Below are 17,505 nucleotides of genomic sequence, written 5' to 3'. Positions count from 1 at the left end.
ACCCACTGACTCTGCGACATCAAATACTAGCTGAGCCAAGCGGTGTCACTCGTGTTAATTTGAAGAAATAACGTAGTACTGCATTTAATATAGCCTTATAGCCTTCCTCGCGTTGGCGCAGCGGTAATATTACTGGCTGTTTCGCTGGCGGTTGCGGCTTCGATTCCCGCTCACGACAGACATTTGTATCGACCATATAGATGTTAGTCGAGGTTTTGTATTTGTGTATTGTGTATGTTTCCGGATCCCCGACACAGGAGAAAATCCTACTGGGGGCCGTTGAGTGTGATGCGTTTATTAAAGTTTATTATTAAAAAAAATCTTAATTCGAACCAGTAGTTTCAGAGATAACAACGTTTAAACAAACAAACAAATTCTTCTACTTCGTAATATTATAGGTATTTTAGATTTATATACAAAATTTCTGATGTTATGTAATATTTTTCCACCAGAACTCGTATTCCCCATGAAAATTTAGCGCATTTGTTCATAAACAATGGGTGGACGAGATGTCGCAATTTGATCCTAGAAAATATAACGCAGTACACTCGGAACGATATTAAGATGTACAGTTTTAAAAATTCTAGAAAATTCTCGAAACTAGTAGATCACTTGATTTTGTCTGCTTTGATTTTTCTCTTCAATGCCTCAGCTTAATAAGGAAGTGTCTGGCCTTAATTTCAAGACTTTTTAGGGCTTTTTTTTTTGTTCATTTCTAACATTAAAACGTTTAAATAAAAACTTGCATCCGCTTCGCTTGCTTTTATTTGTACTAACAGCTGTTAATTTTTTTTCAAACCCCCATCTATTAGCAACCCCCGAACATCGAATCGAGCAGGCTAATTTTTACCCCTCCCCACTTTCTAACTAACTTCAAAGGAAGGAGGTTCTCAATTCGACTGTAATTTTGATGTATTTTAGCTCATAACATTTTTTGGTTTACCGATTTTGTTGTTCTCTTTCTTCGAAAACTTGCCCATGTCGTGCGGTCTCATATAAATTTGAGCGAGATGAGATAAAATGAAATAAGTGAGGAGTATGCGTAAGTAACTTCGGCTACGTTGATAATGTTTTCATTTTATTGTTAGTCGATATTTGTTTGAGAACAAACTCAATTATTACTTAAAATGTACTTTATAGAAACCTATTATAAAGTTTTTTTTTTTTGTATAATTTTTACTATTTTTTTTTAATATTATAAAATGTGTAGGTTTTTTGTGGTCGTCTGTACTCTCTGATTGGGCGAAATGCCAGCTATTTAGTTTGCGGTCTGCGCTATCTTATTGTTTGTTTTAGGGCTCCTCATCGAAATTACTGAACCGTTAGCTGCACATAACGAACGACTTATTACATGTGTGGGTGTGTGTGTGTGTGTTTGTTCTGACTAGGAGTTTAAAATTAAATTAAAATTAAAATAAATTCCCGGCGAACTTCACACGCTTTTTGGGTGAATATGTCGATTTTTGTAATTACTTTTTTTAACATCTGCAGTAGTTCGATTGAGAAAATACCTCAACCTTAAAGCAGACCACACCTAAATAATACCTTTTTCAAGAGGTGTTGTGTTCCTGGTGTTGAGAAAGGTGACCAGAGCTCCTGGGGGATTGGGGTGTTTTGTTGGCAATGCGTTGCGATGATTATAGTATTGTAAGCGTGTGATATACAAAGGTCCTCAATTCGACTGTATTGTTTTACATGTATATATATATATATATATATATTAATTTTAATATATATTCAATTTTTATTTATATTAAACATACAATATATATCTCATTATCTCATTACAGCCTATACAGTCCACTGCTGGACATAGGCCTCCACAAGTTTACGGCAAAAATAACGTGAACTCATGTGTTTTGCCCATAGTCACCACGCGGGGCAGGCGGGTTGGTGACCGCAGTACTGGCTTTGTCGCACCAAAGACACTGCTGCCCGTCTTCGGCCTGTGTATTTCAAAGCCAGCAGTTGGATGGTTATCCCGCCATCGGTCGGCTTCTTAAGTTCCAAGGTGGTTGTGGAACCTTGTTATCCCTTAGTCGCCTCTTACGACACCCACGGGAAGAGAGGGGGTGGCTAAATTCTTTAGTGCCGTAGCCACACAGCACATATCCAATATATATACCGAACCCTTTTGTGCTCTTTCAACCCTTTCGGCCTTAAATTTATTATTAACTAGCTGTGGCCTGCGCATTCACCCGTCTTAATTAGAGAAAAAAATAGCCGTCCTCAGTAAATGAATTATCCAAGACAAAAAGAAATTATCATTTCGAAGCACTAGTTCCTAAGATAAGCACGTTTAAACAAACAAAGAAACTTTTCCGCTTTATAATATTAATAAAGATACGATTTACTTATAATTTGTTATAATTTTACAAATGTATGTCATATATAATTCTCGTATGAAACTCATAAAAAGTACACACACGTTTATAAAGATTACGTTAACACCATAAACATTACACGCAATATATCTTTACGTTACAAAGCAAAACTAATTTACTTATAAAATATTTAGACGTAAGAGTTTAATTTAATTCGTACATTATAAATAATCAAAAACAACAACCAAACACTCCCCGTATTAGATTAAATAAGGTTTTATGTAAACATAATTTGAATGTTAAGTCCACTTCTATTGTAATTATAATAATGGAAACAGTCCTAAGGATATCTACAGGCGAACGACTAAGACGACACTAATCTTATACCCAGAAATATAAAATAATTAAAATCAATTCCTATTTAAGTTAATTTTTGTCGTATACAATTAAAATTAGGTATAATACTATATTAACGTCGACATGTCGGCCGCATGTTAAAACTAAGGTAGTTTAACCGGTTGGGGAAGTACCTCGACTTTACAAAAGATCATAGCCACAGCAGCTCCTCATTTAAGCAGTGTTGCGTTCCTATAGTAAGTAAGTATCGTAGCAGCAACGCGCTTGAGATGCTTCTGGTGTTGCAGATGTCTATAAGCTACGGTAATCGCTTACCATCAGGTTAGCTGTACGCTTTTTTGCCGACCTAGTTGTATGTAAAAAATGCGTTAAAACTTTAGTATAGATGAACAAAAAATGTCTTATTAACGATTTAAAAATTTAACTAGATATATAGAATAGGGGTCTAAGAATTTTTTTTTTCAATTTTTGGTACCTAGGTTTTTTTTTATTAGAAATGAAAAAGAATGCTTAGCTTTTGAATGTAGACCATTTCACCCCTAATGGCACGAAAAGTCAGCGCAGAGTTCACAGCAATGTCTGCAACTTATTTGATCCCCGCTTATGACGAACATTTCTGTAAGCCATATAGATTGTTTCCATAGTCTGTGTCTGAACTTGTGTATTGTCAGTTTTTCTGGATAATGACACAGGAGTAAATACTACTTGGCACTACAATGAAGTCAATTAAAGAGGTTGTTATGTATTTATTTTGATTACCGAATGCAACGTAATAAAAAAATTTATTACTTTAATATTTAATGGAAATATGATATTAAATATTATTTCATTTTACGAAATTAATTATATTAAATTGATACTACGCAACACATATGTAGACACGAAAATAATGATATTTCGTCTTGTTAGTCCAATTATAACGTTTTCGGGAAACAAATTTTAATGTCGCGCATTTAGAGGATACGACACTAAGCATTGTTTTTAAAAGGAAAAGAAAATAGTAAATAATTTCTTTTTCCTCTACAACACATATAAGTTTCTCTAAAGAATATTTTTAGTAAAGAAATATGGGAAAGAAAAAAATTAAAATAAAGTGAAACGTGCTTGTAGCTGAACGGTAAAAAAGTGCCGTACACTTAGCCTACGCCATGATTTGAAATCACTGTTATTAATTTATTATATTATATAATTTTTAATGTACATCTCCGTTCGTGTGAAAATATTTCCTAGAGAACAGTACATATTTTCGAGGTTGAACTAGCCTTATACCATTCCAGACTATAACCTACCTCTATGCTGAACATAATCAAGACCGGTTAAATTTTTCGTGATTAAGTAAACATCCATTTAAAATTTTACTAATAGTAGTAAAATTACGTCCTTTAAGACATCAGTGTCTTAATAAGTCGTTAGTGTATAGGTGTCCTTATTTCAGCCTAATTGAATACACCCCATGTTTGTTTATTTACTTATACTAATTATCCCGTAACATTTATTACAAATCGGATTTGTATGTTAATCTTTAATATCAAAACGACTAGACTTGCCGCGCGACTTCACTTTCATTGATATTATACTCGACAGATTAGAAGTTTTTGAATAGCAATCTGCTTTAATAACATCTTGTCAATAACATTATGTTTTAAAGCCTATAAATTCCTTAACAAACTGTTGGATTTTTTATGTAATATATGTATATCTACAAGGACGTTGGCAAATAGGTCACAGGTCTCATATCCGTAACAGCCCTAGTGTAGGTACACCAAATCTGCGCAAAAATCAGTAATAAGATAATAATTGACCATTGATCTGCATACTACTGCATATATACTCATAACTTTTTACTGCTTTGATCAATTTCGATGATTCTTTTTTTAAGCAAAAGGTGATACGTCTTTTTTGGTACAATTTTAATTTGATTGAAATCTGATTAGAATTTTTAGAGTTACCCCTAACAATGAATATTTACTTGACTATTTTTTCGTCTAGTTACGTTGTATTGCTATTAAATAAATAAGTATACTGGTCAATGTAATTGAAGTCGGGTTTTTTTTTTTTTCGTTTGCGAGCGTACACAAATATGTATCGTCATAATATACTCGTAAATAACATCGCTTCAGCCTGTAATATCTCACTGCTGAGCATAAGCCTCTTTCTTCGTGTAGAAGAAGGATCAGAGCTTCCACCACGCTGCTCCAATGCGGGCTGGCGGATAATATTCCCTACTATGAGTAGCGATTGCTATCAGATGTACATGATAACAACCCAGACCGACGGCTTAACGTAATGTCCGAGGCACGGTGGGGAATCCCACAAGAACTAACAACCAGACCAGAAATAAATATTTGTATAAACACAAATATCCACTCCGAGCGAGAATCGAACCCGCGACCGTCGGCACACGCACAATTACACCAGAGCGGTATTTATAAGTACATTTTTTAAAAATGTGTGTGAATATAATGTCATAATCAAAGGTTACCTGGCATTAGGTTGCCTTTTTTTACGTGGGGAAAATCCTTCATGGATACCCTCCAGCGTGGTGGCGCCAGAGGGTTATGTCAGACTCCTGCTGACTAAAAACCACCACGTGTGAGCAGTCGTCCGCCTGGGTAGGGCGAGATGGGGTCGCGCTGGCATTCGCCACCTCGCCCCGGCGGTAGGCCCGGACAAAGCCTCCGGGCCCCGGCACAACGATGGGTGGCCTCGCTCACAACAAGGGGCATTAGGTTGCCTTCCTCAGAAACAGACGAGTGCGTTGTATATTTTATCATCTTGTAAATCGATAAAACCGTGTGACGCAACTAGCATACATATACAATATTCCATTTTCTTAGAAACTACCTGTTTGGTAGCAAGCACATTAAAAAATAGTGAAACGTGCTCTCCGAGGCACGCATCACGTAAATATCATAAATGTACTAAAATTCCTTAATGATATATATTTCTAGTCCTAATCATATAACATACAATATCGTTACATAGAGAAATAAATATAAAAAGATATTTTTATAATATACGATTATTTTATAAATAAAAAAATATCGTATCATAGTCGCGAGTTATAAAAGATATGTTTCATATTAAATCGTGTTTCGCTTTTTTACGTGTTTCACTGTGAACACAAAGGATTGGCTCATTTCTACTCGCGTTATATTATTCTGCATTCACGATTCTTTGTATGAAATAATATATTTTATTGTATTTTGTCGTTATATTTTATTGTTGGATTTTTCCTGTTTTTTTTTTTTTGTTTTTAGTTTGTGAAATCTAATCCTATACTGCGTTTATGACATCTTGATTGTTTGACAAATTTGTAGTCGAATTGAGATGTCACTGTCAATAATGACACCATAAAACTATACATGTTAAACATAACTATAGTATGTATTTATTTATTTATTTATTTATTTTTGAAACTAGGTCGGCAAACAAGCGTACGGCACACCTGATGGTAAGCGATTACCGTAGCTTATAGACGTCTGCAACACCAGAAGCATCGCGAGCGCGTTGCCGACCCTACCCTCAATTCCCCGCAGGAGATCTGTTCACCTTACTCACCACAGGAACACAACGCTGCTTGAAAGCAGTATTATTTAGCTGTGATCTTATGTAAGGACGAGGTACTTCCCCAGTCGGGCTGCTCCAGATTAATTATTAAGTTTCTAGTTGATTCTTCTCTGCAAACATACAATATTCTTTGTTTATTATCGAAATAAGACTGCTTTTAAAGCCTTCTTGAGTAAAGAAAATGATTATTTCATTTGAATCAAGATAGCACTTAGCTATAATTAATTACGTCATAATTCCTAATTATAACATTTAGTAAACGAATACGTTAAAAATACTTGAAGAACACGTACATTTGGCGTGGATCAAATAAGTTCTTTATCAAAAACTAACTTATGATTTTATCGACAGATCCGCCCTCGGCGCCGATGATCACAGGCTACATTCCCGGGACGACACTCTCAGCTGGTACGGTTCAGAAGTTATCTTGCATCTCAACTGGCGGGAATCCACTGGCAACGTTAACATGGTTTAAGAATGACAAAAAGGTTAGTGTTATTTTCTCCTTGAGACAATTCGTTTTATACTTATTTATTTTCACACTAGCTGTGGCCCGCAATTTCACTTGTGTTAATTGGAAAAGACGGCAAATTAATTATTATCCAATACAAAATATAGATATTAAAAGTACCACAACACGTCTGAAGTAAAACTTCTTTAGCTCCATCTGAATTTAATCTTCCGTTCGCCACGTGAGATCACACTTTTTGTAACGCTCTCGTCACACACCAGCTTACTCCCCAAGTCAAGCGTGAGAAACGAAAGTTTTATTTTAAAACTTTAACTTTTTGTTAAGATCTGTGCGTTAACGTTTTGAGCTATGTAGCTTTCGGATACAAGATTCGCATTCTTAATAAGTAAAATCTATTTCAAGACAGTAGAATTTTTAATTGATAAATATAACTGCCCTATTTATTCACTTGCCCTTATATTGTATGTCCATCTTATCTTTGTATATGTGTATAATTGAATATCAGTACATAATATAAAACAAAGTCGCTTCCCGTTGTCTGTATGCTTAGATCATTAAAACTACACAACGGATTTTTATGCGGTTTTCTTTACTAAATAGAGTGATTCTAGAGAAAGGTTTATATGTACAATAAATGTATAATATAGTAGAGAAACAGGAGTTTTAGAGGGAGTTTTAGAGGTTTCTAATGTGACGTCGTACATTTCAAATATATTTTTTTATATTTCATATTTAGTAGTTAATATTAGCATTGCACCCGTGCAAAGCAAGGGGCGGGTCACTAGTATACAATAAAAAATAACTAAATAAATAAAAGCATGAAAAAAAATCTAATATAATACTAGAAATAACAAAGCATTGTCTTCCAGATACATTCAACAACGAAAACCACGGATAAATCCGTGTCAGCCGAGATATCGATCCTGACGAATGTCACTGACAATCAGGCACAGTACAGGTGCGAGGCGACGAACAGCGCCACAGAGATACCTCTCTTCGAAACAGTCACGCTCAATGTTCACTGTAAGTCACTCACACTTATATAGATCCTTTAAGGACAGTTATTCTTACAAATGTTGATATATTCTGTAAGTTACTCTTTTTTTCTTAGGCAACTGATATAGTTTCATATTTATTTGATATATGTGTAAATACAAATGTTGCATCCATATTTGCGGCGTGTATTGAACTCACAACCCCTGGAGCAAAAGCAGAGTCAGAACAAACTGCGCCGACGGGTTAGTTAAAATCGTTCTTACAAAAAATCGCTTAAATGTTGCAATTGTGTTTTTTTTTTTTTTTTTTTTTTTTGTTTAAAAGTTCAAGGTACCATTTGCAATAAATAATCATCTGTAACAAAAATTTAATACTTGTGATATTATATACTGTGTTCTTTGAATCATCACAACGTTTCACAGCCAAAAAAGTCCTCTTAGAATATTCTATTTAAAAAAGATAATTTAAGATGTTATAAATTATCATTTATATTCAACTATGTAAGAAATACGAATACAAAAAATTCATATACATACAAGGAATATTACGAAACATAATTACTGTATACGAGGGTAGACAGACAAGAATTTATATATAAAAGCAATAATTTTCAAAACGACGAATTGCCCCTCATTTTCGTGCAGGCGTAAAACGTTCCCAATTACGCTTTGTCGTAAACTCAAGCGAAAATCTTTTAAAGAGAAGCATCTATTATTCTTTAATGAAATTTCAAATGTTTGTTGACCGTTAAACTGAAATAATTTTTTTTTTCGTAAGTCATTAAAACCTTTTTAACAATAAATCATTTTGTTACTAGCTTTTCGCTTGCAGTTTCGCCCGTGTATATTACACTAACTGTGCCCGCAATGTCGTCCGCGTGGAATTTAACAAAAAAGTTATTGTTAAGTTACAAATTTTCTAAAATAAAAGTACTCTTTCTGTCTGTTCCTTACGGTAAGCAACTTAATGTTTGTGTTATAGGTAACAGCCGACTGTAACCGCTAAGTAGTTTTTGTTGACATACATAAAAATAATACATATATGAATACAAATGTTGCAGACGATAATTGAACCCGCAACCAGCGGAGTAGAAAGCAGAGCCACTACAAACTGCGCCAACAGGCTCGAACGATTAAATATTACAAAGTTACAAGTGAAGAATAACTTACGAAACTTCTGTAACTTTCGTCTGTACTCGAATAGAAGTCAAACTATTTCTGAACGAACGAAACTAGACCAAGGTTTAAACAAACGATCGTTATACGAATTTAATTTAAAACAAAACTCCGTAATGTCTGTTGAAACGTTACGAGTTCCAGGCAAGACTAATTGCTTTATTTTTAAACGCAATAAGAAGTATCGTAAGATCGCTTTGTAATTCCTGACAGGGTGATGTCAGAATAATTGCTTGGGAATTTATTATCATCTTATATATAAAATTCTCGTGTCACAATTTTAGTTACGATATTACGAAATTTTGTGTGCATATCGGGTAGGTCTAAGAATCGGCTCACATCTATTTTTCATATCCCTAATTAATAAGTTGGGGGGTTAACGGGGTAAATAAAATATATGGCAAACTACGTTTGCTGGGTCAGATAATTTATCTATACCTATATTAAAAAAAACTTTCTACTCCTTTTTACGTAAATTGCGCGGACGGAGGACTATGAAATTTCGCACACTTATAGTTTATATAGAAGAGTATGGAATGCTAATATTTGTTTAAAATTATTCATAAATAATACACTAAATAAATAAAAAAACAATACACACACCACCATGGATTTGAAACACACACACGCATATATACTCTTTTATTTATTATTATAGAACATATAGATACATAAGTCTTTGACAACTGAAACTTAATAATGTTCAAAATAATAATTTAAATTAATTATGGTCGAAATTCGACCACTGTGCGACAACGAGTAATAAGAAAATACTTATAGGTTAGCGAACTTCAAAAAATGAGTATATCTCAATTCGAGTGAATTTTTTCTGTACTCTCATAACTTTTTACTGGCTGGACCGATTTTGATGATTCTTTTTTAATCGAAATCTGGCTGTTGTGTGGTTCTATTTAAACTTGATCGAGATCTGACAAATACATTTGAGTTAGCTCCAATAATGCACATTTAATTGATTATTTCTTCAACTACCTACGTTATACTACTGTCGATGTAACTTGATGTCGATTTTTTTTATAATATGTAAGGTATTGTGGCTTCACCCGTCGAGTTCCGATTCGGGAATTCCGAATTAAAATTGTATCTGTTGACACGGGTCTGCAATTAGTGAATTCTTGGTATAATTAAAAAAGTTCTAGGCAATAACAGACAATTTTTATTCTGTTATACAAGAATATTGAAAGTGGCATTAAATTAAATATCACGTCACACACATTCCATACCATCTCTAAGCTAGTATGTAGCTGTATGACTATTTCGTAGATGCAGTTTACAGCGATCCTGCTTCCCATAGCTTCTGCTTGCGATTCCCACCTCGAGTCTGGACGTAATATATGTATGTTTATGTGTATATTATCAAAATATATATATATATATATATATATATATATATATATATATATATATAAGTATCAACGGGCTGTTACCTAAAGTATTATTTTATATATTATTAGGGCGACTACCTTAGGAATTGGCTACTTTATGTGTATTTTAAATTAAAAAGTTCATGTTTCAAGTAAATCCAGTACTGTATTGCTAACCACGTTGAAATACCTTACTCAGTGTATATAAATATTATACATTTATCTATATACTAGCTGTGCCACGCGATTTTATTCGCATTGATTTGAGGAAATAGCCTATACCCTTCCTTCGGTAACTGGACTATCCAACACGAAATAATTTTTCAATTCGAAGCAGTATTGAAAAAACTTCCTGAGCGCATTCAAACGAACAAAATCTTCAGCTGTATAATCATTCCATAGTTTAAAACAAAGTCGCTTCCCGTTGTCTATATGCTTAGATCTTTAAAACTACGCAAAGGATTTTGATGCGGTTTTCTTTAGTAAATAAAGTGAATCCAGAGGAATGTTTATATGTATAATAAGTGCATAATATAGTAGAGGACACTGATAGTTTTTGCATTGCGGAGCCAAGGCGGGTCGCTAATATTAGTGAAGATAGTACCTCATTGTATGTATATATACTTGTTCAACTGATTCGAATGTAATAATATATCTTACCGGATGTTCCATTAGTTGCACCGGAAGCAGTGAAAGTGAGAGCTGAACCGGAAGAGCTCAAGCCCGGAATCGAAGCTACACTATACTGTGACGCGGCCTCGAGTAACCCCCCAGCGACACTGTCTTGGTGGAGAGATGGTATTCCTGTACAAGGTAATGTTTTGTTTACTACTAACTACTAACGTACTGAATAAATAATTATATTATTTTTCTGTGTTTTTCTCTTTCTGCCGTTCAAAGAGATTAATCTAAAAGGTTGCCATTTTAATAGTCAATAAATAAAATTTTAATACTATTCTACAGAGTTAATTCGCCAGTTGTGGGTAACGCTATTTGACGGATGACGGTATCCAGCAGATAAAGGATTATGATATATTATTCTTATTTACGAAACATTTCTATTCGCCATGTTGAATCTAGAAATTATATATTTATATTCTTTTGCGAAATAAGTCTATTCGTAACTAATATGCTGGTTAAACTATATCCGCAACTAGTGAAACAGCCCCTAAGCGTCAACGTTATCTGATATTTAATGGCAGATATCCAACAGATGAAAGTTGCTGACATGTTTTCTTTTTTGCTATCCAACACTATTATATTTTTATTCGTTGTTTGTGAACCCAAAAATAAAATATATGAGTTATAGATAAAATTTATCAGCTACTTAATCTCGAGATAAACCTTATCAACTGAAATTGGAGATCCTTAGAATGTAATTATAGTACTTATAAATCTATCAGCAATTATTGTTACTATATTTTTATTATTTTCGTCAATTCTATTCGTTAATAACAATTCGTTACTTAGTACTTAACTCAATTAGGTTACCACCTGTAGGCTTTAAAAGGTATTATAATTAAGTTTTTCTAAAAGTCTTCAAAGTAATTAGTACTTTACTCAATTTAGTTCACCCCGTCTCTTCCCGTGGGTGTCGTAAGAGGCGACTAAGGGTTCACAGTTCCACTACCACCTTGGAACTTAAGAAACCGACCGATGGCGGGATAACCATCTAACTGCTGGCTTTGAAACACACAGACCGAAGACCGCAGCGTCTTCGGTGCGACAAAGCCAGTCCTGCGGTCACCAACCCGCCTGCCCAGCGTGGTGACTATAGGCAACACACATGAGTTCACGCATTTTTGGCGTGAACTTGTCCTAACTTAAGGCCTATGTCCAGCAGTGGACTGCAATAGGCTGGAATGATGATGATGATGATGATGATCAACTTAGTTACCATTTCAAGCTTTATAAAGTATTAAAACCATTTTTTTTCCACAGGTCTTCCGATGCAGCTCAAAAAAGGCCTACACGGCGGTACAGTGTCCACTATAGAACTAAAATTGAACATCACCAAGGACCTAAACAACGCTGTATACACTTGTCAAGCGACGAATGAAGCGCTGCAGCGGAGTGTACACGACGCTTTAACGCTGAAAGTCCTTTGTAAGCCTCTTTTTTTACATCGTTTGTGTATTATGAAACGTTTATCTTGAGATTTTTTTAGGCTTATTTTTAATTAAGTTATGAAAGTACAAATTAATTTTAAAAAAAACGATGATGTAAATTAAAAATAAATAGCCTTTCAGAATCTTTGTATAAAAGGTTTCTTTTAAGAATGGAATAAGTTTGATAGTCGCTACTGTACAAATTACAAATGGATGGTCGTAATTGGCTTGGTCTTTTTGATTATATTTCATTCTTGTTAACCGACTTCAAAAAAAGGAGGAGGTTACTCAATTCGACCGTATTTTTTTTTAATGTATGTTCGAGGATAACTCCGTCGTTTATGGACCGATTTCGATAATTCTTCTTTTGTTGGAAAGGAGATATCCCTAGTTTGGTACCATGATAAGGAAACTAGGATCTGATGATGGAATCCCAGAGAAATCGAGGGAAACTCTCGAAAATCCGCATAACTTTTTATTAGGTGTACCGATTTTGATGATTTTTAATTTAATCGAAAGCCGATGTTTATTATGTGGTCATATTTAAATTTCATCGAGATCTGATTACAACTTTTGGAGTAATCTTTGATAATGCGTCTTTACTTGACATTTTTTTTTTTGTCTACCTACGTTGTATTACTTGTCGATATAATTGAAGTCGGTTTTTCTTCGTTTGCCTGCAAAAAATATTTTTTGTATATTTTTTTCTGTGCTGTGTACCATCCCTTATAAGTAAATAAACACACACACACACACACACACACACACACAAACACACATCACAAACACACACACACACACACACACACGCACGCACATATACACGCACGCACTCATGCACGCACACACATTACATTTATGTAGGAAAGTATTTATATAAAGATTCGCATTATATAATCGTTTATTAATATTGTAAGAATATCGCAGTGAATTTCATCCAAGCCAAAGTAATATCGTGTTAAAAGTCCTTTGTAAGCTAATCTCCTTCGCAGTTGTCGGTGCATTGTTAGTTCTTAGCGTGATGGTTCTTTTTTATGCTTCGAGTGTAATGACGCTAGTTTTATGAACGACGTTTTAATTTTTCATATTTATTTTATTGAATCATGAAGTTTTCTAGTGGCTTTTTAATTGAGGAGTTGTTGAAGAAAGTGCGAAGTTTTATTAAAATGTTTATAAGCCTCCGTGAGAGTGAAGTAGTTATAATTTTAAAACAAAATGGCCTCTTATCATTATAATGTAACATTACAAAGAGATAGCTACTCTTCGAGGTCGTATGAGATCAACAGTAATCAATATATCTTATATATAAAATTTTCGTGTCCCAATGTTAGAACATACTCCTCCGAACAGGCTGGACCGATTTTTATGAAATTTTGTGTGCACATCGGGTACGTCTGAGAATCGGCCAACATCTCTTTTTCATACCCCTAACTTATAGGGGTGAGGGATTACGAAGATTTATAACATATATGGCAAAGCAACGTTTGCGGGGTTCAGCTAGTAATATGTATGTGTGTATAAAATAGAATTTACTTGTATGCATATGTATATATGTATCACATATGGAAGACAATCTTCAGCACCTTACATCGCTTAAGTCGTACATTAATTTTACCGCTGTACACGCTTAGTGTCTGTACAACTGCTATAAGTCACAGTGTATTATTTTATAGCCTACCTATTTATGACCAATATATTTATGAATAGTTTAGTTTTATAATAGTGAAAGAATTATTAAAATCGCTCCAGTAGTCTTAGAATAAATTGTAATTTACTTAGTAAATATAGCAACATTTATCCGAAGGATTTTCTTTTTTATATAGATGCACCAATATTCGATGAAGCAACGCCGTACACAACGGTGGGAGTCGAAAACGAACCGCTGGTGATCATGCTTCGAGCTGATGGTAACCCTCAAAGCATCACCTACACCTGGACAAAAGACGGCCTACCCATCACGCCATCTTCATACAGCACATCAAGTAAGTAACTTAACTTCATGTTACGTTATTATATAAATTTATTCATTCGTTCAAATTAATGGCTTCCAATATTTCATAAATACAAAAGCACAGATAAAGGCAATTTTTTTTACATACACACAGGAGTGATTAAGGTGTGGGGTATCAACACATATACAAACTTTTTATACCAGAATAATAATTCAATATCATTTTATGTTTTTATATTTTTACATTATATTCATTCGATAGTAAATTTTGATACGTGAACATTGTTTTTGATTTTATTCTTTGATAAAAAATCGATGGAAAAGATTTTATCATTACTTCAAACGTTGAATATCTTATAAACTAAAAAGGCAATTCATACTTATATGTAAATAAGTTTGGCATAGCCACACATATACAAACTTTTTACGTTTTGTATTTTTTATAAAAAATATTTTTTGATAGATGTTAGGAATTTGTATTTTGAATTCTTTTTATAATTTATATTTTTATATTGTATTAATTCTACTTTATATTTTACTACGTGAACATTACTATTCTTTCAATAAAAATGCGATGGGGATATCTAAGATAATATTATTACTTCTTCCATTAAATAACTCATTCGCTAAATATATAAACGCCTCACATTCACAAAAACCCTGGTTCGAGTATAACAAACTAATACAAATACCCAGAACATAAGAAAAACCTATATGGGGTTATACAAATATTTGTCACATAAGTAGATCGATACCGCTTACATCTACGTCACTCACCGCGAAATAGTCAATTTTTGTGACAGCCATTGTCACATAATATGGTATTTTTGCAAAAAATTTAACACTATTATAGTTATATGATGTTCAATAAGTCTAAGATATATATATATATATATATATATATATATATATATATATATATATTTTATTTTATTTTTACTTTTATTGCATTATTAAAAGCAATGCTTTGCATATCTGTTAGTAAGATTGTCAGGCCAGCATATATATTAACACATAAGAAAGTATACTTGTATTAAAACCTCTTTTATTCAGAATGGATGTTTTACTTTTAAAAGCTCACAACTTTGACTAAATGAAAAATTAAAAGAAGATTTAAAGAAAGATCTTTCGGACTTTTACTAAAAAAGTATTGTGAACATAACTCCAGAGCGAAACTTGATACTATTAAGTTATATTTCACAGTTTTCTTTATTCATACTTTAAAAGTCTTTTAATTCTTCCATTTAAGATCACGTTTCTTAATATCTTTGAAGGATTCCAACTCAAATATTTCCCTTTTTATTATAAATTTTTACGACGGTTCCGTAACCAGAGAAGGTAATAGAACCCTATTATTCTATTAAGAATCCTTAGTCCAACTATCAAAGGACAATATATTTTTCACTTCTCATATTAAAAAATAAACTGTCTTTTGTATCTCACCTTCAATCCATAAGTCAAGCGAGAATTTCTATAGATGATGATGTGAAGTGTTGAGGATTAGATGAAAAATATTAAAATTTAAGGAGCCCTACGTGAGAAACCTTTTCATTGACATTTGTAAATCAATATTTTCTCAATACTACTATAACCATACGAGAATAAAACTTACGCTTCGGCCTGTAATATCCCACTGCTGGGTATAGGCCTCTTTCTCCATGTAGGAGAAGGACTATGAGTAACGATCGCTATCAGGTGTACACGATAACAACCAGGACCGACGGCTTAACGTGCTCTCCGAGATACGGTGGGGAGACCCAATAAAGTAAAACTTATAACTTACTTAACAACTTAGCAACCCGATATGTACTTAATCTATCACATAATGCAAATTCTGGTATTCTTAGTCCTCTTAAGTAAATAACAAATATTATTTTTACATATTTTTAACCCTCTCTCTGTCGTTTGTTCCTATGGATAGCAACTTAGTGCTTGTGTTATAGGTGACAGATAACTGATACACCTACATTATTTTAATTATTTTTTTTGGTAATTATACATACATAGACAGAAGCGCAGAAAGCAAGGCCACAACCAACGCGCCAACGGACTAATCAATTATGTAACGATATATCTTATATATAAAATTCTCGTGTCATAATGTTAGTTACCATACTCCTCCGAAACGGCTGGACAGATTTTTATGAAATTTTGTGCGCACATCGGGAAGGTTTGAATATCGGCCAACATTTATTTTTCATACCCCTAAGTTATAATAGGGGTTAAGGGGTTAATAACATATATGGCAAAACAACGTTTGCGGGGTCAGCTAGCATATATATAACCTAATATATATATAATCATATAAAATAAATAAGAAATAATTAAAACTTTTAGCCATGTATAGTCAAATTAACGAGAATTTCAAGTTAATAATTAGATCAAGCACTTTGAAATTGTAATGCTATTTCAAATCCGTATAAAATACTCATTTAATGAGAGATCAGCTCATTAAAACCTTGGGCTTCGTATAACCGTTGTAAAAGTTTTTCAACGTTAAATAAATTTATACCAAATATATGCTAAAGTATTAAATGAAAAATATTCGTCTCAGCCATTTTGAATAACGCTAATTGAAATCAATTTCAATTTCAATCAAATGAAAATAATATTATTCAAATAGGCTTTAAAAGCACTTTCGAATTGTCGTTTTACAAATTAAAATTTTAAAAGTGATTATTATTTTTAAAAGTGAAGCTACCACCGACATGGAATGTAGATTCTGCAGAGAAGAATCGGCAAGAAACTCCGCAGTTACTCTTTTGAAAATATATATAAACTGTGTTCTAGTAGAAAATTAGTAACATGTTGCATGAAATACAGCGTCAATAAGTCCACACATCTTTATCATCTATGTAATCCTTCACCGAATAATACGCTTTGTCTAATAATTTCATTGTAATAAATACTTTATGTTGATAAAATTGCAAAATTTTACTATACATAGAAATACTATAACCCAGAAAGGAGACGTTTACTTTACGCAGTCGGAAACCTGAAGTTAATATTTCTATCAAAATGATCAATAGTTTATTTAATATTATATAAATAATCATGATGAAGGAGTTTCTACTCTCTTTCATTAGGCTAGTATTACCGGAGACGAGTTATTTGAGTTATTTGAGTGACGAGTTACGAAAATTCTAAATGCAAAGTAAATCACTTCTTTC

General features: G+C 33.3%; 1 protein-coding gene across 1 annotated transcript in view; it reads left to right on the top strand.

The window, feature by feature from the left end:
- Positions 1–17,505, top strand: part of LOC123667476 (nephrin) — a 116,791-nt gene that overhangs the window by 80,237 nt on the left and 19,049 nt on the right. Inside the window, exons 9-13 of the mRNA XM_045601371.1 lie at positions 6,603–6,739; positions 7,593–7,746; positions 10,952–11,089; positions 12,218–12,382; positions 14,208–14,366. Of these exons, the coding sequence (XP_045457327.1) occupies positions 6,603–6,739; positions 7,593–7,746; positions 10,952–11,089; positions 12,218–12,382; positions 14,208–14,366 (753 nt within the window). The remainder of the gene's footprint in view (positions 1–6,602; positions 6,740–7,592; positions 7,747–10,951; positions 11,090–12,217; positions 12,383–14,207; positions 14,367–17,505) is intronic.

This window comes from Melitaea cinxia, chromosome 28, assembly GCF_905220565.1.
Source record: "Melitaea cinxia chromosome 28, ilMelCinx1.1, whole genome shotgun sequence".
Lineage (NCBI taxonomy): Eukaryota > Metazoa > Arthropoda > Insecta > Lepidoptera > Nymphalidae > Melitaea > Melitaea cinxia.
This window is presented reverse-complemented; position numbering and strand designations above follow the sequence as displayed.